The following is a 25,600-nucleotide window of genomic DNA, read 5'->3' as shown; positions in this document are numbered from 1 at the left end:
CAGAGGAAAGAAAACAGGCCTCTGGTTCTTTGCACTAGTCACTGATTGAAGGATGTGTGATCAGTGGGGTTATTATTTCCCCACGGGACAGGGACAGGCTTTTTTGACCCAGTTCTGCTTTTTTATAAGCAGATTGCTGCAACAGGCAGGAATACTTTTCATTGCACAGGCTCCATCACTCCTAGATCAGGAGTAGGCAAACGTTTGGGCACTGGGCACATTTGGCAATTTGAGGAAACTGTCCTGGGCACCACCACAAGATGGCTGCCATGTGAAGGACAAGTAACCTGTCCCAAAGACTGAGTACAAAGCAGAGGTGAAGTCTGAGTTCCAATGCACTGAACAACTCCTTTGAACTCACAGTTTTGAGCACCATCATAAACCTATTTCACAGCTATCTCAGCCACTGGTAAGAAAATGTCAATTTTAAAAAAAGTGGGAGGGGTAGGGAAAATTGGTGGGCATCAAAAAGGAAATAATAACCCCACTGATCACACATCCTTCAATGTGTCGGACAAAAAGGTGTCCGAGGGCATGTTGCCTACCTCTGTCCTAGACCCACAGGACACGTTCCTTTAAAGATGTAGCAAGCAGCTATGCCATTTTTCTTTTTCTACTCTAGAAAAAGTGCAGGGACCCGATCAGGATCGAAAACCTAATGTGGGAGATATGGGGGCTTTAGGCCTCCCGCCTGGTGCACTCCCAATTTGGATTGGGGGGGGGGGAAATGCACCCACAATTTATGCTGCCAAATAGTGATCCATTAAGGCAAATGCAGTGTGTGTGTGTGTGGGGGGAGGGTTACAGCCCCCCATGATGGGGTCCTAATCTGGATCGAAACCCCAGTGGCAAAGTAAAAAAAGGGGGGGTGTAGCTGCTTGCTATGTCTTTAAAGTAATGTGTGATTTAGTCCCTGGATAGAAAGGATCTTGCAATGCTGAACCATGCTTTTGAAACCTCCAGACTTGACTACTGTAATGCACCCTATGTGGGTCTGCCTTAGAAGAGAATTCAAAAGCTTCAGCTAGTGCAGAATGCAGCACTGTCTCTCCTTACGGATATTGGGAAGACTACAGGCATAAGCAGCCACAATTACATATGTTGCACTGGCTACCTTCTAGGCTCAGTTCAAGGGGCAGTTTTAATTAAAGTCCTTCATGGCCTGGGCCCCACCTTTGGTATCTCAGAGCCCCCCTCTCCCTAAATCAGCTCCCACTCCAAGGTGCGTCATCCATTCAGGCCTTGCTTCAAGTTCCTCCTCTGTGTGATACGAAGACCACTGCAGCAAGAAGGGCGGCTTTACCTCTGTTGACCTGAGGTTGTGGGATTATCTCACCTCCCAGGAGTGCCTCAGCCCCCCCCCCCCACTATCAACAAAATATATGTCTGTGAATCATGTTGAACGCTTACACCAAGTATCACTTCTTTTAGGCTGGGCTATGACCTCACTCATGGGGAATATAAGGACGCTAGCGGGCCGTGAGGCCATGCTTCACCTGTGCCACCAGAACGTATGTGGAATCTGGCCCACCAGCAAAAGAGTAGAGAGTCAGAAACTAGTCTAAATTTCAGCGAGCAAATATCTCAGGCAGAGAAATGGGTTTTGGAGTTGGTATTAAGAGAAAGCTAAGAAGGTCGTCCCTGATTTGAAAACGTTTGGATGGAAGCTTTCAGTACATTAATGTAGCTAGCCATGCATCTGGTCCTGCCTGTGTACTTGCTTCTGCACCCCCATAATACCCACACAACCGGTCCAAGAGCAGATGGGGACCAAGGCACCATACATGCGCTCTCCTCCAAAGCAAACTGATTCACTCCCACTGCTCAGGGAAGTGGGACTATGAAACTATTGTTTGGTTCCAGACTTAGTCATACTTAGAGCAGACCCATGAAAATCAATGGGACGTAAGTCAGGAATAGCTAACTTAAGTCCCATTGATTTCAATGGGTCTACTTTAAGTATGACTAAGTCCGGATCCAGCCTCATATTAACAGCATTCCATCCAGTGGAGGCTGGTGGCTCTGATTTTGGTGGGGATGTAAAACCATTCTGGGTTTTAGTCAGAACCAGCCAGAACTCTAAAGGAGCTATCCGAGGTGCTGAACTCTGTCCCTAAAAATAAGTTCAGAACTTTGGATAGCACTTTTAGAGTTCTGGCTGGTTCTTACTAAAATCCAGAATGGATTTACAGCCCCACCGAAATCAGAACCACCAGCCTCCATTGATTCCATCTATCTGTTATAGATGAAATAGACAGTTGGCATAATTGCAAAGAATATAAATTCCTCAGCTTCAAATTTTGCCTTTGTAATGAACTCATTAGGGGGGCTTAGGTAAGCATCTCTCTCTCTCTCTCTCTCTCTCTCTCTCTCTCAGCCCCCCAGTAGTACCAGCGAGATAATTAAAGTGTTTATTAAATTCAGGCTTATCGGACATTGTCTCTTTTAAAATGTTTTAACTGTTTTAACATGGTGTTTTATTCTTTTATCCTTGCTGTTCACCGCTCCAAAATCTTTTGATGTGGAGAGGTATATAAATATTGTAAATACATAAATAAAACTAAATAATGGTACTGACTCCTGATTCATTAAAATAAAATAGAATATGCTTTTTGCCCTTTCAGTTACAGAATGAAAACTGAACATTGGATGGCAAAATTTTCCTCTGTATGTTAAAGTTAAATAAATACCTCTACAGTTCATCAAAACATAGGATGTGGTCATTTCTTGGTCTGAAACTGCTGCATTAATTAATTCTGCAATAAGCAAGCAATTCTAATTTGAAAGGAATGGCTTCCTTAATGGGAGTCCTAAATGGACAGAGAAAGATGTGGGTAAGCATTTTCCCTAGGTGTGCTCCTTGATGGATTTGGCCCATTATATCATCTCGTATCATATTATTTTATTTTATTTACCACCCAACTGGCAAATGCCCTCAGAGTGGTTTACAATTAAAAAAACAAACACCACCAACAATAAAATAACAACCCAAGCAACAAATACCACAGTGAAAGATCTATTGAAGATCTTCTGCCCCAAACCATCAATTTCATCTCACAGAGAAGAATCTTACTTGCTGATGTTGATGCGGATGGAACGGCAGCTTCTTCGAAATCCTCTTGCCCTTGAGTGACATGATCACAATTATTCATTTAAATCAATGTGTCATTCATAGCTGCTGTACACTTGTGCCATTGCACTGGTATGCACAAGGAATGCGAATGACAAAGTTCTCCATGATCTCCTGATTAGCAAACTAGATTAAAGTGGGCTTGATGAAATAACCATCAGGTGGATCCACAGCTGGCTACAGAATCGGACTCAAAGAGTGCTTATCAGTGGGATCTTCTCAAACTGGGGAGAGGTAACGAGTGGGGTACCACAGGGCTCAGTCCTGGGCCCAGTGCTCTTCCACATTTTTATTAATGGCTTGGAGGAGGAGGTGCAGGGAATGCTGATCAAATTTGCAGATGACACAAAATTGGGCGGGATAGCTAATACTTTGGGAGACAGAAACAACATTCAAAGTGATCTGGATAGACTGGAGCGCTGGGCAGAAAACAACAGAATGACATTTAATAGGGATAAATGCCAAGTTCTGCACCTAGGAAAAAGAAACCAAATGCACAGTTACAAGATGGTGGATACTTGGCTCAACAGTACTACAAATGAGAAGGATCTTGGAATTGTTGTCGATCACAAGCTGAATATGAGCCAACAATGTGATGTGGCTGCAAAAAAGGCCAATGCTCTTTTGGGTGGCATTAATAGAAGCATAGCTCCCAAATCCCAGGAAGTACTAGTTCCCCTCTACTCAGCACTGGTTAGGCCTCATCTGGAGTACTGTGTCCAGTTCTGGGCACCACACTTTAAGAAGGACGCAGACAAACTAGAAAAGGTTCAGAGGAGGGCAACAAAGAGGAGGGACTGGAAACAAAGCCCTATGAAGAGAGACTGAAAGAACTGGGCATGTTTAGCCTTGAGAAGAGAAGACTGAGGGGAGATAGGACAGCGCTCTTCAAGTCCTTGAAAGGTTGTCCCAGAGAGGAAGGCCAGGATCTCTTCTCGATCATCCCAGGGTGCAGGACACGGAATCATGGGCTCAAGTTACAGGAACCCAGATTCCGACTGAACATCAGGGAAAACTTCCTGGCTGTTAGAGCAATACGACAATGGAACCAATGACCTAGGCAGGTGGTGGGCTCTCCTACACTGGAGGCGTTCAAGTCGAGGCTGGACGGCCATCTGTTGGGGTGCTTTGACTTGGATTCCTGCATTGAGCAGGGGGTTGGACTCAATCTTCTTGTGGGCCCCATCCACCCCACTATTCTATGATTCTGTGAATCAGAATGATCACACCAGACCAGCACAGGCCTAAACCAGGTTGCTTCTTATCTCGCAGGGATGACATCTATCATGAGTGGAAGGACTACAGCTAATTCCTTTCTATTTAAGGTGCACTTACGATGTCATCCTGATCCAACAGAAATTTCAACTATGGCAGCAATTTTCAAGTTCTCTATGTTCAGGGACCCCTTTCCACATTGACGAGTCTGCTGAGGAAGCAGACACGAAGCAGGACAGTCTTCACAGAGTGTCTCTTAAATGCAGCTGCAGAGGCTCTGAAATCAATCGGAAGTGACAGTGTTTGACCCTTTTCCTGCAATCCATTTCCCAGATCAAAGTGCCCCTCTCAAGCTACTTTACTCTCTGCAGAGGGAAAAATACACAGATCCAGTATCTTTTTCCCTGAGAAGAGAAAAGCGATGTGTAAGCAAGGACCATGATGTTGATCGGGAAAACGGCTCACGCAGGAAAGGGTTAAATACCACTACCACCTCCGATCAAATTCAGAGCCTCCTCAGTTGCCTTAAAGTAAAAGCAAAAGCTGGTAGGAGCCCCTGTGAAAATCTTCTGCATCCTGCTGAGTTTAGGGGTGTGCATTTGTTTAAAAAAATAATGGAAAATGAAACAAATGAGCCCCCAGTTAAGGTAACAAATAATAATTCAAAGGAATGAGTTCTGAATTAAAATACATGTGTTCTTCATTCAATTTGTTTTTCATTTGTTTTGCTTGGGATGAAAAAATTTAACAGTCTACAACAGCCTGTACAGGGCATAGGAAGGTTATGGGGTGGGAGAGGGAGCAGTGAAACTGACGGATAGAAAATGGGACCTATAGAATGGGTGCCTTGTTGTGTCCAACGGGTCTGAAATTTCGCAGGTCTGATTCTGGAGGGGAGTTGTAGAATGCCTGAATGTTTCATGTTGTTTAGATTGAAAACATGGAGGTTACAGGCAACAGAAGGCTGCTGGGTGTCCCACTGAAATCAGTGAACAAATAAACAAGAATGGAAAAAACAAATGGAATTCAAACAAATGGAAAACAAAACAAATGCAATTCAAGTGAAGGGAAGATGAAAGAAACAGAACTCAACTGGGTGGAAAGCCAAACCAAGGCCATTCAAATGAACAGCAAACAAAACAAGTGAACAACACAACTGAATGGAAAAATGAAACAATTTTTGGTTGTTGCTCGCCCCTAGTCTAATGTGACCCTAACATGGATCAGAACCAATGGCCCCAGTGGGGGTTATTTTCATTTTTCGGTGGGGGAGAGAGGCTGAGTGGGAAAGTAGAAACCTCCCCTGCCTGTGCACAGTGGCCCCTGTCTGGATCGGGGCACCACATGCTGTCTTTCGAGGTTAAAAGGGGGAGGATGTGCTGCCTGCTACACATTTACAGGAGCAAGTAGTGCAGCCCTCTGTGCTCCTGTTCTTACCTTCTCCTGACACGCTCATGAACAGTATTTCCAGCTCCATGGGAAGGTTGCATTCCATACAGACGCTCTGCATAAACTTTTTCAAGATGGCAGCATCGGCATCCGCAACTCTCAGAAACATGTCCAGGACCAACGAGACCTTCTCTTTGGGGTCGGCGACTCCTTCAGCCCAACTCAAGTCTACCCGTGGGAGAAACTGCGTGGCTTTCCCCAGCACCCACTCAGGATGGTGACTGAGGAAGTCCACCAGTTGGGGCCAAGCGTTCCGGATGGCCCTCTGGACGACCGCACCCTCCAGCTTGAATGGAGGCTGGAAGGAAAAGGGAGCAGAAGGCAAAGATGCCACAAAACCGGCAAATGCACGCTGAAACTAATATTTGGACACTTGCCCTACCTCAGCTTTCCCCAACATGGCATGCTCCAGATGTTTTGGACTACCCCCCCCCCAGCATGGTGTAGAGCCAGTGTGGCATAGTGGTGAGAGTGTTGGACTGGGACTCAGGGGATTGAGGTTCTAGTCCCCACTCAGCCATGAAGCTCACTAGGTGACTTTGGGCCAGTCACTGACTCTCAGCCTGACCTACCTCACAGGGTTGTTGTGAGGAAAAGATAGAGAGGAGGAGGGCCATGTAAGCCACCTTGGGTTCCTTGCAAGAAGAAAAAGGGTGGGACATAAATGTAATAATAAAATTTTAAAAATAAAAAACTCCCCGCATTCCTGACCTTGGCCATGCCAGCTGGGGCTGGGGGGAGTTGACTAGGTTGGGGAAGGCTGACCTACCTAGATTTTGAAGGCCCAGGGCAAATGCAATGCTTCTGAATAACTGTTCTGCCAGGTTCCCGAAGGGAGCTGCTTGGGGATGGCTGGTGTGCTTTCTGTCAGGATTCCCTTAGTCCCCACTTCACTTCAACGCCCAAACATACACAGACGAGTGGCTTCGGTCTGCAGCTTTTAATCCATTACTTCACAGGGTGATACAGATGCAAATTCTCAGAGACTCTCCATCTACAAAGGAATGCCTTCAGGGGATCCAAATGGAATTTACGAGAGTTGCCCGCCATTTGAAGAGGGAGGCGGTCTGGCTAGCCTAACTTAAGGGGGGGAGGTCCCTCTCTTGCCATGAGACCTCTAAGCGCAGCTTTTCACGCGAGGCCAATTGGGTACCGTCTAAGTTCCGCCCCTGCCTTCCCTCTCTTTGCTCTGCGCCTGGCGTCTATTAGGTCATCCTCCCCAAACCCCGTCTCCTCCTGTTCGCTGCCTCTCACGGGGGGGTGAGGAGGGACCCTCATGCTCAGCCATCTGGATGTCTGTAACCTGGGAAGCCGGCCTACTCATACTCATCCTGGACTAGCCTGGGAAAAACAGCTCCCCCATGTCTGGCGTTTCTCCTTCAGAATCTGAACTGCTATCCCACTCCCTGCACTCAGAAACACCCCTGACACTTTCATCCCCAACCCCAAAATGCTAGTCTGCACACAACTGTTTCTAAGACTTCGCTGCAATTAGTAACAGGCTGCTGTCGATGGTGCCAATACACAAAATGAAATCCAGTTATCCTTCAAACGTGGCACTTCTCTGAATTTTCCTCTGCATTTTAAAGTTGTTTGCTAATTAGAAAGGAATAGTTTCCTTAATGGGAGTCTTAAATTGGCAGAGAAAGATGTGGGTAAGCATTTTCCCCAAGTGTGCTCTTTGATGGATTTGGCCCTTGATGTCATATTATTTTTATTTTATTTTATTTTATTTACCACCCAACTGGCAAATGCCTCAGAATGGTTTACAATTAAAAAAAAAACACCACCAACAATAAAATAACAACCCAAACAATAAATACAGCAATGTCAGCGGGGCAGTGAATCTGCTCCAGGTTTCAATCAGAACCAGTCAGAACTCTAAGGAGCTATCCAAGGTTCAGTCTGACCGGTTCTGACTGAAACCCAGAGCAGATTCACCACCCCACTGACATTGGAGTCACCAGCCTCCACTGGATTGGAAAAATTCTCAGAGTTCAAGATGAAACAAACTCAAGATTGGAAAAATGAAGACCAAGAGGGAACGTTTTATCATTTATGGTGGACTTGTAAAAAAGCTAAAACATTTTGGAAACGAATACAGTCTTTAGCTCAAAGAATATTGAAGACTACTGTAGAACTAAAGCCAAAAACTTTCTTATTGGGACTAACAGATAAACACATAAAAGAGAAGGGGGGGGGGACCCTCTTTCTCTACATGACAATGGCTGCAAGGTTATTGTATGCACAAAAGTGGAAGAATGAAACAAAACCAGCTGTGAGCGAGTGGATCATGAAAATGATGGAGCTGGCAGAGATGGCAAAACTTACTATTATAATTAAAGAAGGATCAACAACTAAATTTATGTTAGATTGGAAACCCTTTATAGAATTTGTACAAGAAATAGAGAAAAATGATATCTATGTATGTGGATTTTGAACTTTGAGATGGTTGATTCTCTTTTTTCTGTTGTTAAAATTAAGAGAAAGGAGATAATGTCTGTAAACTCAATGTATGATATACAACTAAGATAAGAACTAGGGAATAATAATGAGCATTTGTTGTGTAAGGGGAGCCAGTGGTATATAACTTACAATCTTAAGAGATGTTTTAGTGTATGTGTATTGTGTGTTTATGTTGTGTTGTGTTTTTCTTTTAAAAAACAAAACAAAACAAGATTGGAAAAATGAAAAAATGAAGGGGGAAAAAAGAGAAACCAAGCTCAGGCGGGACAATGGTCTTACTAGCTTTGGTTATTGGGTGGCTGAATAGTTCAGCCAGCCAGCCAGCCAATAAATAAATAAAATAATAGCTGTTGCACTTGGAACTCGCTTGTCATGAAGAACGTGAGTATTGAGGAAGTTGATGGGCTTTTCACTTGCATAAGCTGCGGGCAGCTGAAGGATGAATATGAAATAAATGACTGCTACTGGATACCTGTATGCATCCTTTTTCAACATGAAAGTGCCTCTTCTTCAGTATGAGTGGTCGCCCTTCCTTTCTGGCTGGCACACCACAACAAATTGCTCTATTTAAGTATGCTGCTACAGGGTGTTTTGCCAATGTAGGTCATTAATATTTTGGTGCTAATGTGTTCCCCTTGTTACGTTCGCCATTTATACTGACAATGCCGAATTCTACAAATTGTAATAAAAAGCATGTGTGATTAACATGTGTATTTGTGGCATTCTCCGAACCGCAGTCGCTGAATAACTGTGGGCAATCAATGCAGAATTTTGGTGCTGGTGGTTATCCCAACAGTCACCTTTCTTTTCTTCCTTGCATTCATGTTCACCCACCCAAAATGTTATCCTGAGAAAAAATCGTAGCGCTGTCTTCAGCCTCTGACTTGTTTAAAATGAGCAAGAGCTTTAAAGAGAGTTTGCAACTCTTGGAAAGATCATCCCATTCCAGGATAAGTGAATTATTGCATAAATAATACGAAGATTGTTAGATTTGTCTTATGCAAAGGTGGGTTGGGGTTCCTAGCTCTAGGGGTGCATAAGAGATCTGGCTTTAATGGCACAACAGGGGCTACATCATACTGTACCAAACACAGGACAAAATGAGGGTTGTCTGTTTTGTTAACCTATTGAATTAAATTTTTAAGCAATTGTGAATGCTGTTGAAGGATGAAACAAAAAGAACAATATTTGTTGGATTTATACCCCACCTTTTTCCACACACACAAAATCACCCAAGGCAGTTAACAATAAATTCAAATACATAGATCAGAAGATCAAAGCATTAAAATGTACATAAATAATGCAGAAAATAAAGAAATAAAAGAGTGATGTGCGAAAACTAAAAACAGCATGCATCTAAAAATAGTGTGCATGCATATACACCCTGTATACTCATATATTTGCTTCTCTAAAGGCACAATCCTATGCACGTTTAGACAGAGAAAAGGCCTACACCTCCCAGCATGCCCCAGCTATCATAGCAGGCTGGGGCATGCTGGGAGTTGTAGGCCTTTTCTCTGTCTAGCTGTGCATAGGATTGTGCCCTAAGTGAAAAGGTCGAAGCCAAACTAGATGAAGGATGGGAGAGCAGCATGTGGGACTCCTTAAGGCAGGATGAAAGCAGTTTTGGTGAACTGGGGAATGGTGTGAGGAGTACCTCTTGCTACCTCTGAAGCCACACACGGTCCTTGGTGTGCTGAGCGCTCAACCCTCTTTCAACACTCCATTATTGCCTGAAATCACTTTTTGTGCATATGCTTCATACTGGTGAGCAGCACAGGTACCGAAACAGATGGCCTCTTGTAATTGGCCTCTTGAAATTCTCCATCTTATTTGCAGGCAAAAAAAATGGGGTGGGGTAGGACACACTTCACCAAATTTCTCCAGGAGGAGAAATTCTCCAGCAGTTTCTCACAGGTAGGGCTCACCATCAGCAGTGTTTGTAGCACATTCTTTCTTTTTTCCTAAGAGTTTTTGCTTTTTACATTGCCACCATTTTGACGGTGTTATTGAGCTAACCTTATTATTGCAAATTGGCTAAGGGTGCTGTGTGTGTTTTCTTTCTTTCTTCCTTTCTTCCTTTCTTCCTGTTACACCTCTCTCTGCAGCTTCCCTGGCTGCCTGCACTTTCTGATCTGAAAAAGCCGCGAGGGGGAGGAGTTACCTGATGATGTCTTCCGATGGGGGAGGAGTTTGCGAGAGGACATCATCAGGTAACTCCTCTCCCTCTGGGGGTTTTCAGATCAGGAAGTGCAGGCAGCCAGGGAGGCTACAGAGAGACGTGTAATAGAAAGAATGCATTGCCCTTTGCCATGTAATTATCTGCCACTTTTGTTTGTTTGTTTGTTTGTTTGCTGCTCTACCACCTGGGTAGAAGTGTTACCTCTACTAATTGTACAGATCCTTAATTGTTCCTGATTAAGAATCTTTTTGCCCCTCCCCACCAGGCTAGTGCCTGAGTGAAGGCAGTTGAGATGCCTCCTCCTGGGCTTTCATTGAAGTGCAAGAAGCCATGGAAGCTGCAGACCAGAGATTATTGTACAAGAGACAGGATGCTCATGCACACTTCTTGGCCACTTCATAAGCAAGGTAAGGACCTCACACCCACCCATGAGAATTTCTTCAAAACATCCTTCTCCTTTGAATATTCTTTCGAAAGCCATTTCTTTTCTATCAAATCCCACACGAAGGGTCAAAAAATGTGGATGAAATGTTGGGCACTGTACCAAAACCTCCCACAGTGGTTAAACACTTCCCTTCCGTTTGTTTGCATGTTCTCCTGCTGCATATTGTCTATGGAGTCATTCACATCATGAGTCTATCCGACAACACAACCACGTTGCCCTTTGCCATGTAATTTATCTGCCACTTTATGCCACTGTCAAGCAGGGCCTTGCATCATAAGATGGGCTCTCCCTTGTGCTGTCACAAGCTGTGGCCCACCATCTGCAAGCAGCTCACCAACCATATAAGCCAGCCTTCCCCAATCAAGTGCCCTCTAGATGTTTTGGACTACATCTGGCCGGGGGGTTCTGGGAGATGTAGTCTGACACATCTGGGGGGCACCAGGTTGGGGAAGGCAGTTGTAGGCTGTTGGTGGAAGGAGCCGTGGCGCTTGGAAACTCCACTCTCTTTGCCATCTCAGCGCCTACCTGCACATCACCTGCAAAACCGTGGGATATAGCCATGCCATCGGCAGGCTAACTATAGATAGCATTAAGGTGGGTGAAAAAGTAATGCTAACTGTAGCTAACTCTGAAATGAAAGGGGGAATTCCTGCAAAAGAGAAGGAGTTGGAGGAGGGAAAAGGAGAACTTTGCTTGCTTGCAGGACACCCTTGACTTCTTAGCCATGGTTAGGAAATCAAGTAATGTTGTATCTGTAACAGCCCACTGAGTTTTCCATAGGTGGTATCCAATGTTAGCCCTACTTAGAGTAGACCCATTGAAATGAACAGGACTTAAGTTAGACCAACACTGGATGCAACGCCATATATTCCCCCCACCCCCGCTTATGTACACCCAAAGGCATTTTAAAATGTTATTGCGACCTCTTTTACTTTCCCACTGCACATTTTTCTGTTCCCAGCATCCTCCAAGCAACCACCCTACGAAAATTGCAGCAATCTGCTTCCTCCTACCGTCGTCATTTTGCAAATCTCGTCGGGTTACAGCGGTGCTGTCTGTGCCACGCTCAGGGAGGGCTTCACATTTTCAGCACTTTGCAGGACCCACAGAATCATCTTCTGCACTGACAGAGAGATGCCATGCCAAGAACAGCCTCCTGCAGGAGAAAAAGACCGGGAGAAGCTCTGAATACAGCCACCACACGTGGGCAGCAATGCTGGAGGAATTCAGTCTTTGCACATTCCAGTACAAATGGACCTGATCCGCACCTCCTGGACAAATGGGAGGATGGGGCCTTACTTATCCACTGGCTTTTGCACTTCTCAAATAGCCTGATGCAGTTCTCAGCTCAGAAGATGTACCACAGTGTGTTCAAAAGTATGTGTTACAGGGGAGAATGCATACTTTGAATGAAGATACTTCCTCTAGCTGTACTGCCTTTTCCCCAACCACAAACCATTCAGTGGTTTCCAGGCTTTTGTACAGTTCCCCATCCCCACCCCCCTTCTTAAAGCTTGAAATGCCTATTCAAAGGCAGTTAGTGGCGGTATGAGCTTTAAGCTCAAATATGGTGGTATTTTTTGCTCTGCCCCTTTTGCCCCACCCACCAGTAGAATGTGGCCCGAGAGCTTCTCTGAAATGGAATTCAGACCTTGGATTGGAAGAGGTTCTGCATCCCATGCTGGCTGGGGGTGATGGGAGTTGTAGTTCAACATATCTGGAGGGCACCATGCTGGAGAAAGCTGCTTTAGAGGCAGCATGAGAACACTGGAGATTCCATCACATTGCTTATGTGGGGAAATGATCAAGAGACCACTGAGAAAGTCCAGCTAGCAAAGTTTTGGGGCTCCTTCACACGGAGCTTTTATCCTGCTATTGAGATTGGCTACTCACAGATGTTTGCAGGCCATTTAGATGACCTCATCAACCTCCAGGGCGTCTCCCGCACTAAATGACCTTTATTCCATTTTTAAATAGATCCAAGATAACGAGCTATCAAATTACAGCGCTTGAGTTCTGCTTGAGTTCCCTCCTGAAAAGAGGAAAAGCCACAATAAGAGGCGCTAGACCACAGCACCATCCAGCAGCTGTATAATGAAAGATATGGAAGACTCAGATAAGGGGGCAAAGGAGGGAGAAAATGGAGGTGGGGAGGAAGCATGTGTCAAGGGAGTCCTTCGTGAACCTGCATGTAAAATGGAAGCAGAAAGCCCCGCTTTAAATGCAGGGTTTTAGGCTGGTGTTGCGGTGCTCTTGATCATTCTCCCACATAGGATTTTGATGGAGTGAGCAGAAGCGGTGAGCAGCAGAAGATAGACTGGGATCTACTAGTAGATCTCTGGGTGATTTGCAGAAGATTGGCAAGGGTTTCCCACTCCCAATGTTTCAACACCAAAATGCCTCACTCACTCGCTGTTCAAAATTCTCCTGTGCCGAACTGGAAAAAAAAGCTGGAGGACCCCAACCAGGAGTGGATTTTTGCATGGGGGGATGGTGAGCTCCATGCATTTCCGGCACTAAAACAACTCATAGTTACTTGATTCTTAACGTACATCTAGGGTGGCCGTTGATGCAGTGCCAAACAAGAGGAAAAATCTCACCAAAAAAGAGGACAAAAGAGGGCAGAGGTTTGTAGCAAATGTGCGTATTCTAATTTATATGTACAGATGCAAATGTAGGAATTATTACTAGATTTCAAAGAAAAATGCAATACATCTTGCCCTAGCAGGGAGGACTTTGTTCAGGTGAGTGCTGTTAGGTCCCCCACCTAGATGGTCCACCACCTGCTAAATACTGGTGTGCTACTCACCCTCCTTAAGCGTCTTTATCTTTAAACTCGATTTGGACTGGCCAGGCCTTCGAACAGGGGCCATTTTCAAATAGAGGACTGTCCCCTGTAAAGTAGGACACCTGGCCACCCTCCCTGGCTCTGGTTGGTGGCTCTTGGGGTTCTAATAAAAAAAAACAACGTAGATCCCGCAAGTCTGAAGTCTTGGCATAGAACATAAAACTTTGTAGTGAAAGATAGGCACACTTCGACATGGGTACTTACCAGAGTTTTGGAGCCATCAAAGAGCAAAACAACAGAACAAGTCAAAAATCCCTGACTTGGAGCAGGGGGTTGGACTCGATGGTCTTGTAGGCCCCTTCCGACCCTACTATTCTATGATTCTATGAAAACTAGATGAAAAGAGCTGACTCTGGTCTACACCAATTCCTCTTTGATCTTTGTCTCTCTTTGTCACTCCCACACATGGCTGTGGATGTCCTGTATGTCTGCCTGTGCAAAGGTTTGGGGGACAAGGTTCTTAAAAATGAAAGTAGAAGTGCCCGGAATTCCCCAAGCTCAACAGCAAAAAGTTAACGCCTACATCTGCTATCAAACATGAAGAGACTGAAAAAACCTTTACCCTACAGATGTCTGCTACTCCACTGCAACACGCAAACTTGGCAACTTTTAAGTAATTTCTAATTGGGAGAATCGTTTTCTTGCTTGGTAGTCAATGCAAGACTCTTTGACAGACACCCACTGTGGAAAGTTGCACAAAGATGGGCCACCAAAAATTGCAGAGGCTATACCTGTATCCATGTGTACATCAAACGGCTTGAGTAATGGACAAAATCAATGCATTTGTCAGAAGAATAAACTCCAGTTATGCACCAGGATAAGGTCACAATCATCTTTTCCCAGGAGCATTATTTTCCCCTAGAATCCCCCAGCAGACAGATTTTTTAAAAAATAAATACATAGTATTTTTATTTAACTATTTCTAGGCTGCCTTTCTGGATCCAGACCACCCAGGGCAGGAAACAAAATACATAAATATACAATAACATACTACAAATAAAAGGTTTAAATGAAAAACAAAGACATAGAATCCAGCCAGTATAGAAACCATTTCCAGAGACACAGCAAGAAATAATCCATAAAACAGCAGAATAACCAATGACACGCATCAAGATGGCCTTTCAAAGACTTTTAAAAGTGAGGGGTGCTTAACCGCCAAGTGCTTAACCCTTGGGAGAGGGGTGGGAAACTTTTCTAAACCCAGGGCCCAAATTCAAATTTGGGAAAGCTCTTGGAGGCTCCATTCCAGTGGTGTGCAGGAGCAAAGGCCAAAGGGTTCAAGGGCAGAACAAGAGCAACCAAAATATCAACAGCAGCAGCCTATTTTAGCTTAAAGCTTTTACTGCCAGTAACTAAGCCTTATGAGACGTATTTCAATGGGAAAAATACTGCATAAAATTATTAGAATGGGAAAAATCCTGCACAAAAGCCAGGAAACCACCATTATTCAATCTGCAAGCTATGCTCAGTTAATCAGTGTAACCAATACAGTGTCAATACATATTTGAAAGCTGGGTCTGTCCCAATAATTAACCTATGAGTGGTACTGAACTTCAGTATGTTCTGAACGGGTGTTGCAGACATTCTGAGACAGTAATACACGGCGATCCATACACCCAAATTTGAGGAATAATAAAAATATTAAAGCTTGCCTTTTCTCCTACAAACAAGCCATTTTTGTTTGTCTCATAATTAACAAAAAGTGTCACTTTCATTTAGATGCCTTGAAAACCTACGGAGTTGTTGTCAGTTAATTTACTGAAGTTATTTAAAGATTAGATGATCATTAACTGATCAGACAGGTAATGGATTCAAATGCTTTATTTACATGGTGCTATCTTATGTTGGGACTTTCCTATTTACGTATGTGCTGCTTTTCAGCTGAAGACCCTCAAAGCAGCATACAGAGTTCAAAAGTACAAAATAAAAATGGTAAGATTGCATAACAAGTAAATATTTGGCGTTAAACCCTACAGCAGGCTTGCCTTTCCTATTGTCCAAAACACAGAGTGAAAATTATCTATCAGACAACCAGATTATTGGTACAGTTTTAATTCAGTACCTAAACACATCTTTAAACAAATTGAGAAGGATGAATACACATGCCAAGTGCAACAATTTGAGGTATGTGGTTTATCCCAAAGAAGATTTAAGGCGCAATCCTATTCAGATAGGCGGCCGCCTCTGAACTCGGAGGTGACCGCCTATCCAATACAGGGCAGGAGAAGCACGGAGGGATCATTCCCTCCTCATTTCAGCCACCCTGCATTTTCTGCTAGACAGCTGATTTTGGCTGTCTAGCTGCGGGGGGGCTGAGTGGGGGAGGAGTCTGCTGTACAACACATTGTCATACAGGCATTTTTGCTCTCTCTGCCCCGGAATGCCCCCAGACACAACCCTTTTCAGCCGCTCCACGCTCCTCTTGTGAGCACGGAGGACGGGGTTGTTCTGTGCTGCCTCGGAGGGAGCACGGAAGTGGGGGGAGGTCAGTTCTCTGGGAACTGACCTCGGACCACGGGCTCCGAGGTCGGTTCTCAGAAAACAACATATCCTATGGCCGTCTAGCCGCTGTCGTGATACACGTTGACGGTATTTATACAGATCGCCACATCTCATTTATTACATTTCCATACCACCCAATAGCCAAAGCTATTACCATAAAGTTAAAAGTTAAAACCATATAATACAGCAACATGATGAAACATAATATAAAAGTTCAAAATTACAACAGAAAACCAAACTAAAGGCTAGCAGCAGTGTAAACATCTAGAAATACGACAACACGGTTGAAAACAAAAACTGAATGCACAAAAACATTTGTGCACATACTTTAAGTGTACTTCGACCCCCCCTTTCATGCCAAAGCTGTTCAAGGCAGCTTCCAACAAAGAGCAACAAATATATATTAAAAACATAACATTTTTTTAAAAAAAACCAAAGCTGCAATAAAATAACAAATACAGTCAGTGACGGGAAATATGTCCCCTAACGTAGCAGCCTGCTCAAATAAAATACTCTTTCCTTGTTACCAGAAAGCTAGCAGCGAGGGGGCAGAACACCCCTCTGCTCAGTTTGCACAGCTAGCAGCGCGTATCTATGTGGGACCCATGCCGAGTAAATGTGAACTGCAAGACTAGTCTGTGCCATGTCAGGAGAAGGGATGTATGGAAGGCACTCGAAAGGCGTGTGGCATTCATGGGCACCTTATGGCTGCAGTTCTTACCAGGAAGGAAATTCTGCTGGAACCAAATAGACAAGATGGAGGAGATGTGTGAATGGACATTTTAATTTTGAAAGAGCCATGGGGAAAAGATTGGATCAAGGCAGCTGCTCAAGCAGAGCTGGGAGTAGTTAAACCCTCTCCACCTGTGCCATTTCCTCAAGTCTGCTATTAGCCCTGCAACATGGCCAAGGCAGGGGTCAGGGGGTGGGGAATACAGGTAGGCCTCTGTATCTTTTCCATTTCAGTGCTAATAGCTGCTTGGGAGAAGGGGGAAGGGCCATCTAGAGTGGGGAAATGGCTCGAGGGAGAAGCCTTAAAACAATTCCAGTCTCCCTCCAGCTGTGGATATTTTTAAGTTAAAATCACAACGCAGGGAGGTCTGATCGCAGAACCCCAGCTTCTCGTCTCTCTGGGCCCTGATTTCCGCCTTTTGGAAATGATGCCATGCGCTGCCCTAAGAATATTCATATTAAAGAAAGCATATACAGCCCATCAGATAAAGAAATGAACAGATTGTAGCTGTGTTCCAAAGCATATGCAGAGTGCTACGACAGCAGGAACTTCCACTCATGAAAGATGCATCTGGAGAGCTTTCTCCAGTGTCACATACAGCACCCTTCCCTAAGCTGGTGCCCTCCAAATGTGTTGTATTGCAAGTCCCATCACACCCAGCCAAGACTGGGGAAGAAGGCTGACATACAGATATGCGTACTAAGCAGTAGCTAGGTCACTAGCTATATATGTGTACTTACAGGTATGGCTGGCATACAGGTACATATACTCAGAAGTAGATAGGTCAAGTAAGCCTCCATCTTACCAAGATTGTAAAGCTGTGTGTTGGGGGGGGTGACATACCACTTAACGCTATGGGGGGGGCTGTCACATGACGGAATGTTCCTCCTCCCCTCGTCCTCCCCAGAACCCCTTCACACAGAAAAAAACAACACCAACACATCACAGACAAGGCTAGCCTACAACTGTTCCCCTGACAACTAGTTTTCTGTATGCAGGGAAACTTGTGTATTCAGCCACACTGCAGTTCAAAGCGGCACAGCCTCTATGTTCTGGTTTGAGGGTATACCAAACTGGTAGAGCCCCACTCCCATTTATTCTTAAGGAGTTAGGTGGGTCTTAATATTTGAGCCAAGGACTCATCAAAATGTAGTCCCCAGATCTGTTGGGGAAGGCTAGTATAAGTAATCACGATCGTGCCTCTAAGCATGCGCAGAGCGCACATCCGTCAGCACTAACCACAGTGAATAACTACGGATTGGAGATTAACAATCCCAAATCCAACAAAGGGATCTTGCTCCAAATCCTCTCCTTTTACGAAATAAATACCGAGGCAGGATTTCCTGGCAGGTGTGAAGCTCAGTAGCTCATCCCCACCCCTCTTTTTTACACATTCAGCTCCTGGCTTGAGCCCGTAGGCCTGGCCTCTTTGACAATTTCTTAATTTTGATACTTTTTTAACTTTTAAAAAAGTTTTAAACTTTTTTTTTAAAACGCGAAGGTTGGTGAGCGAAGTAGTAGAACTGAGTTAGGAGAAAGCGAAACAGACAATGGTGCCCTCTAGCTGCCAGACCTATCGGACTGAAATTGACCACAATGTCTCCTCCCGCTTTCTCATACCTACGTGCAGCAAGAAGCAGACGGGGGCATCTCTCCCTGCAGCATCCAGCATCCCTTTTCATCTCCCCGGTCTACCTGATGCCTTGGCACGGCTGCTGCAATCCACCGTCAGACCTGCTTCATGCCATCTCTACTAGCTCCAGCAAGAGTTGCTGGAATATGAAAGTGAAACTTAACTAGAGTTACAGCTGTGAGGCTATGCTAGAAACGGGCAGGGCTTTGCCAGGAAATCATGTGTTTCTAAATACAGCGGGCAGCAAGCACCCGCTTGCCCAAACCGGGCTCTGGCTGAGCACACCCCTGCCCCAGCACCTCGCCTCTTGTGCTGTGTGGGCACATGAGTGTTTTTATTTGTAGTGATTTTATAAAATTGGCAAACTGCTCTCTATCTAAAAAGGAAAAAGATTCCCGAGTGGCCATGAGGAAAGGGAGAAAAAAAGAGAAAGAATCAAAATACAAAAGAATCCAAAGTCTTCAAAATCACATTCTACCCATAAAACCATGACTGGTGGTTTGGGGAAAATGCGGTTTAAATAAAAATGTCTTTAGCAGATGCTCCAAACCAAGCAACCTTGGCGCCTGCCTGACATCGATTTTGTTCAGTTTGGGGTGGACTGGTAAAACGTTGTTGCTGTTGTTGTTTCATTCATATATATATATATATATATATATATACACACATATACTTTAGAGAGCAATCCTATGTGCCCTGGACAGCATCTGAGGGAGAGAGGATTTCTTGGTTTCCCAGCTCCGAGCTCGTGGACAGTGCTACAAGCTTGGAGGCGGGAAACCGCACTGCCCTCCCCCTCCCTGCCGGCGCAGAGAGAACCATGGCGGTTGCCCCTCCATGCCTGTCAGTGTTCGTAACATGGAGCAAAGGCAGGGCAAAAAGGGGGTGTTCCCGGGGCTGAGGAGGGAAGGAGGCCACGGAAGCTGTTTTAGACAGCTTCCTATGCAGTCTCCAGCCCCGCCCCTGCCCCAGAGCCGTGCTTAGACCGCCGAAATTGGGCATCTAAGGAAAAGTGCAGGTCAGCCAGAGCACAGAGGGAATCCTCTCCTCTGCGCTTTAGCCACCCAGCATTGGATGGGCGGTCACCTCTGACTTCAGAGGTTGTCAGAGGCAAACGTCTAGCTCAATGGGATTGCGCCCTTAGTATTTTAAATAATTTTAGCTTTTAAGAGTGCAATCCTATACACACTTACCTAGGAATAAGTCCTACTGAACACACTGGGAGAGGCCCAGTCCTACCATTAGGCAGAGTGAGGCAGTTGCCTCAGGCGGTAGATGCTAGGGGGCGGCAGCAAGAAGTTGGCAGAGAAAGTTGTGTGTCATATGGCCTGTCTGGTGACCCCTAAGCTAACCTGGTGCCTTATGTGTGGTGGAGAAGGTGGTCCCATTGTCATTGTTGAAGAGAGATTAAACTGCCTGTCCAGTCAGCTTTTGCACATGGAATGGGAGGGTGCGCCATCTTGTTTTTCACCTCCAGCAGCAAAATCTCTTGAGATGGCCCTGCACTGGGGCTTACATCTGAGTAGATGTGCATAGGATTGTGCTGCAAATTGTTTTGAACATTTTAAAATTGTTTTGAATGGGTGTTTTATTTTATATTTTTACATTTTACATTTTTTTAAAATTACATTTTAAGCTGAATATGAGCTAACAGCATGATGTGGCTGCAAAAAAGGCAAATGCTATTTTGGGCTGCATTAATAAAAGTATAGTTTCCAAATCCTGGGAAGTACTAGTTCCCCTCTACCCAGCACTGGTTAGCCCTCATCTTGAGTACTGTGTCCAGTTCTGGGTACCACACTTTAAAAAGGGCGCCAACAAACTGGAGAAGATTCAGAGGAGGGCAACGAAGATGATCAGGAGACTGGAAACAAAGCCCTATAAGGAGAGACTGAGAAGAGAAGACTGAGGGGAGCTAGGATAGCGCTCTTCAAGTACTTGAAAGGTTGTCACAGAGAGGAAGGCCAGGATCTCTTCTCCATCATCCCAGAGTGCAGGACACAGAACAATGGGCTCAAGTGACAGGCATCCAGATTCCAGCTGAACATCAGGAGAAACTTCCTGACTGTTAGAGCAATGCAACAATGGAACCAATTACCTGGGGAGGTGGTGGGCTCTCCCACACTGGAGGCATTCAAGACGAGGCTGGACAGCTACCTGTCAGGGATGCTCTGACTTGGATTCCTGCACTGAGCAGAGGGTTGGACTCTATGGTCTCATATGCCCCTTCCAACCCTACTATTCTATGATTCTATGAAAAAATTACGTTTTAAAAATTGTTGCATATTTTAATTATAAGTCACCTTGGGGCTTATTTATTTATAGATGAAATAAAAATCAATCTGCCAGCTGGCAGGGAATTCCACAGAGAGGGATCCAGTAGTATACTAAAAGCTCTGCTCTCAGTGAACTCCAAATGGACGTCAGGTTGATGAGGAATCAGGAGTGCCTCATCTGATGACCTCAGCAGCTGGGTAGTTTGGTACAGGAGAAGGCATTCTCTTGGATACCAAGGCACCCAGCTTGTGGTGCAGCTTGGGCTGATGTCCCGGGGCCCCAAACAATTTCTCAGAGAGTGGCAAGTGACAGGAGGCTGGGGCAAACAGGCTGGTATGGACATGCTGTGGGCCACTGAGGCTGCTGCTGCTCTTTGCGGCATCTTTTTTCTGATTTTTTTTTAAAAAAAACTTTTTTAGCCAGGAGCAACCGGGCAGGTATGTACATGGTTCAAGATGCCAGTTTTATTTTGCTTACTTTAAAAACCCTTAAAAACTCTTTAAAAACCCTTTTACAGCCAGGGGCAACTGGGCAGACATCTACATGGTTCAAGATGCCCGTTTGATTTTGCTTACTTTAAAAACCCTTAAAACTCTTTAAAAACCCTTTTACAGCCAGGGGCAACCGGGCAGACATCTACATGGTTCAAGATGCCTGTTTGATTTTGCTTACTTTAAAAACCCTTAAAAACTCTTTAAAAACCCTTTTACAGCCAGGGGCAACCAGGCAGGCATGTACATGGTTCAAGATGCCCGTTTTATTTTGCTTACTTTAAAAACTCTTTAAAAGCCCTTTTACAGCCAGGGGCAACTGGGCAGACATCTACATGGTTCAAGATGCCCGTTTGATTTTGCTTACTTTAAAAACCGTTAAAAAAAGGTAAAGATGTCCCCAACCAGTCGTGTCCGACTCTAGGGTGCGGTGCTCATCCCCGTTTCTAAGCCGAAGAGCCAGCGCTGTCCGAAGACGCTTCCGTGGTCATGTGGCCAGCATGACTGAACACCGAGGTGCACGGAACGCTGTTACCTTTCCCGCCGAGGCGGTACCTATTTATCTACTTGCAATTTCTTGCTTTCGAACTGCTAGGTTGGCAGAAGCTGGGACTGAAGACGGGAGCTCACTCCGTCACGCGGCACTCGGGTCTCGAACTGCTGACCTGCCGACCTTCCAGTCTGCAGTTCAGCGTCTTAACCACTGGTTCAAGATGCCTGTTAAAATATAAGCAAAACAGAAAAGACAAGGTCGCCAATAACAGCTTGAAACAAGCATACATAGTGCAAAGGCCCTATCAGAACTGCACTAGACCAAAAAGGTAATTTTATACCATTTGGAGTTTTATCATTCTACAGAACCCTGGTATATTCCCATTTCAACTATCCATAGTCTTCATCAGGAGCTCCTATAGACCATTTTAAAGGTACACAACATTCTCTAATAACAAACTCTAAGAACTGATATAATTGAAACATTGTTTCACCTTAAGAATTGTCTATACGAGTTCTTGATGAAGACTATGTATAGGCAAAATGGGAATATGCTGGGGTTCCATACACTGATATGATTATGACTGATATGGTTGGGCCGATCTACATTGCACCCACCATCGCAATGAATTCGGTGCCCTGTCGGGTTAAATGCTCTCACATTAAAACATGATTATCCACACTCACCCATTTTCCCCGTTGCAGTGCTTCATCAAATGTGCAAGCTTGGTTCACACTCGAGCGCTGTGCTGTTTTCCTGCTCTTAAAGATGGAGGATCTCACTGGAGGATCAGAAACTCTTCCTGTTTCTGATGATTCCATGCCCACCACACTCACAGCTCTCCACGGCCCCATGTCGTCTTCCGGCTACTGATCACATAGCTTCCTCAGCACTCAATGTTTCCTCAGCAACAAGCAAAGGGCTGGATGTGCACATGCTTGTCTGATCTCGAAAGCTAAGCAGGGTTGGCCCTGGTCAGTAGTTGGCTGGGCGACCGCCTGGGAATCAGGCTTCTTGCACTGAGCAGGGGGTTGTTCTATCCCTTCAAGTGAGACTAAGTTTTACCCCCTCCTATCCCCCGCTTCAGATTTTTTAAAAAAATTAAGGCGTTATCTTCGAAGAATCGTGGCTTCTCCGTGATTTTTTTTTTCTAATTCAGGCATGATCTTCGAAGATTTGAAAATTTGAAGATTTGAAGCTTCAAATCTTCAAATTTTCGAATCTTCGAAGATCATGCCTGAATTAGAGAAACAAATCGCGGAGAAGCCACGATTCTTCGAAGATAACGCCTTAATAAAAAAAACACACAAAGCAGGGGATAGGAGGTGGTAAAACTTAGTCTCATTTGAAAGGATAGAACAATCCCCTGCTCAATGCAGGAGGCCTGATTCCCAGGTGGTCGCCCATCCAACTACTGACCGGGGCCAACCCTGCTTAGCTTCCGAGATCAGACAAGCACACGCACATCCAGCCCTTTGCTTGTTGCCGAGGAAACTTCCTTGAGTGCTGAGGAAGCTATGCAATCAGTAGCCAGAAGACGACATGGGGCCATTGAGAGTTGTGATTGGACAGGAGGGAAATACAAACACTGCTGTATATGGACAGACAGGGGAGGGGACTCCGACCAGATACAGTAGCGAAGGCAGAAAATCAGAGCACATTAAGTGGAAATACCGGCATATCAGGTAGGGATGTCAGAGAATTCCGCCACAGATCTCGGTGAGGCTGAATGCACTGGCAGAACTGTTCTGCCGAAATCCGTGGCAGAACAAAGCCCCCCACCCCACTACCCCGCGAAAGGCCCGCGAAATGGGACACTTACCTGATGCCATTTGCACTGCTTTGCGAATGGCGGCCGCATCTGCGGCCGCCATTCACTTCCCTATTTTTGCCGTGATAGGCTACGTAAATACTTATTACGTAGCAGAAGCAAACTCCATTTCATTATTATATTTATTATAATTCTAATCATTATTTATTACATTTTTGCATCACTTCCCACCATAAAAAGCAATTTCAAAGTGACTTACACACCCAAATACAGAACGCCATTATTAATATAACAGAAAAAAACCCAAATCCAATATAAACTATTTTCAGTACAACAATACAAATAAACACCATAAAATATAATCTAAAAACAATATGAAAAGTGTTCATCCACAATACACAAAATCTTTCCCTCCCTCCCCCTTCACATCCTAGAATGAACAAAAGATCAGCCATTAATGGTGGCGATATGATAGCGCTGTTCAAGTACTTGAAAGGTTGTCACAGAGAGGAAGGCCAGGATCTCTTCTCGATCATCTCAGAGTGCAGGACACAGAATAATGGGCTCAAGTTACAGGAAGCCAGGTTCCGGCTGAACATCAGGAAAAACTTCCCGACTGTTAGAGCAATATGACAATAGAACCAATGACCTAGGGAGGTGGCGGGCTGTCCCACACTGGAGCCATTCAAGATGAAGCTGGACAGCCACTTGGCAGGGATGCTTTGATCTGGGTTCCTGCATTGAGCAGGGAGTTGGACTCGATGGTCTCATAGGCCCCTTCCAACCCTACTATTCTATAATTCTATAAGGCACAAAACTATATATTCAACTTCTCCTTAGATCATTTTATTTTTATATAGGTTTAAGTTAGCAAATACAGCTGACATTCAACAAGCATAGGGGCGTTCATGTCCCACTTTGAACACTTCATGTTCCTGGCGGCCACCACAGTTGCACTGTCCCCCAATGTGATTCTGCTTTGAGTGGCAACTCCCCTAGTCCAATGGGCCCCCCGTTGCGTGGCCTTGCTTGCTCTCTGCTAAAGTTGTGGGCTGCTGGGAGACAGACATAACGTTGGGAGTCAGACATCACATTGTAATTTTCAAGAAAGAGAGAGGAAACGGTGTTTGTTTTCAGACTGCTGCAGCCTTAGTCATTAGGGTGTCTTAGAATGACATGAGTCCCAAATGTCAGCGCTGCAGCTTTGGCGGAACGGACCCCAAGAGTGTTCTGGGCAGAAAGACGAGCAACTGAACCAATCAAACTAACAGGTCATGTAGCCCAGAGTGGCCAGCACCAACTCGATTCAAGGGCCAAATTCCATTTTGGACAATGTCTCAGGGATCAGGTTCCAGTGGTGGGCGGAGCCAAAGTCAAAGGAGGCGAGGCCAAAATTCCAGCACATTTTAACTTAAAGCTCTTCCTGCCAGTCACTAGGCCTTAGAAGAGGCATTTCAGTTTTTTAGAGGCAGCTGTCCAGGATCAAACGGCCTCTTGAATTTCTCCACCCTATTTGTGTGCAGAGAAACTAGATGGACCATTTCACTGAATTTTCCCAGGAGGAAGACAAATTCCCTGCATTTCTCAGGTGGGGCTCACCATTAGCAGTTGCACAGTTTCTTTCCTTTCTCCTAGCCTAGTTTGTGTGTGTGTTTTGGGGCCGCTGCTGCTGCAACTCACAGCAGCAGGAACTGTGAGTCGCTCGCCCACCCTTATCCTCCACAGTGCCCCAGACATAGCCTGAGACAGTGTATGGAGTGACTACCGACTTTGGCTTTGATCCTTCCCCACACAGCTTTTGCTTTGGCTACACCCACCGGTTCCACGCAGCCTCTGGAGAATTAGCCACAAGGGAACACAGCAGTCCTCAGGCTGAAAAGCATCTTCACCCCTGGATTGGGTTGGGTTGAGGGGTGGGGGTGTTAAATCTAAAGGTAGGCACAGTAATGCAGTGCATTAGATACC

At 45.1% G+C, this 25,600-nt stretch overlaps 1 protein-coding gene across 9 annotated transcripts in view; it reads right to left on the bottom strand.

The window, feature by feature from the left end:
* Positions 1-18,766, bottom strand: part of NLRC5 (NLR family CARD domain containing 5) — a 109,564-nt gene extending 90,798 nt beyond the window's left edge. For 7 of the 9 annotated variants that reach the window (XR_014784617.1, XM_084812098.1, XM_084812102.1 and 4 more), the window contains exons 1-4: positions 18,591-18,766; positions 11,901-12,043; positions 5,783-6,092; positions 3,074-3,124 (exon numbers count right to left, since the gene is read on the bottom strand). Coding sequence is in view for 8 of the 9 variants with exons in the window: in XM_084812098.1 (XP_084668224.1) it covers positions 3,074-3,124; positions 5,783-6,092; positions 11,901-11,909 (370 nt within the window). In the remaining variant the exon portion in view is untranslated. The other 2 variants (XM_084812099.1, XM_084812100.1) reach the window with 2 other exon arrangements.
* Between the last annotated feature and the right edge of the window lie 6,834 nt (positions 18,767-25,600).

The sequence above is a fragment of the Heloderma suspectum genome, chromosome 8 (assembly GCF_057233095.1).
Source record: "Heloderma suspectum isolate Gila_16-S chromosome 8, 16-S_ref, whole genome shotgun sequence".
Classification (NCBI taxonomy): Eukaryota; Metazoa; Chordata; class Lepidosauria; order Squamata; family Helodermatidae; genus Heloderma; species Heloderma suspectum.
Note: the sequence above shows the minus strand (reverse complement) of the source record. Positions and strands in the feature narration are given on the sequence as shown.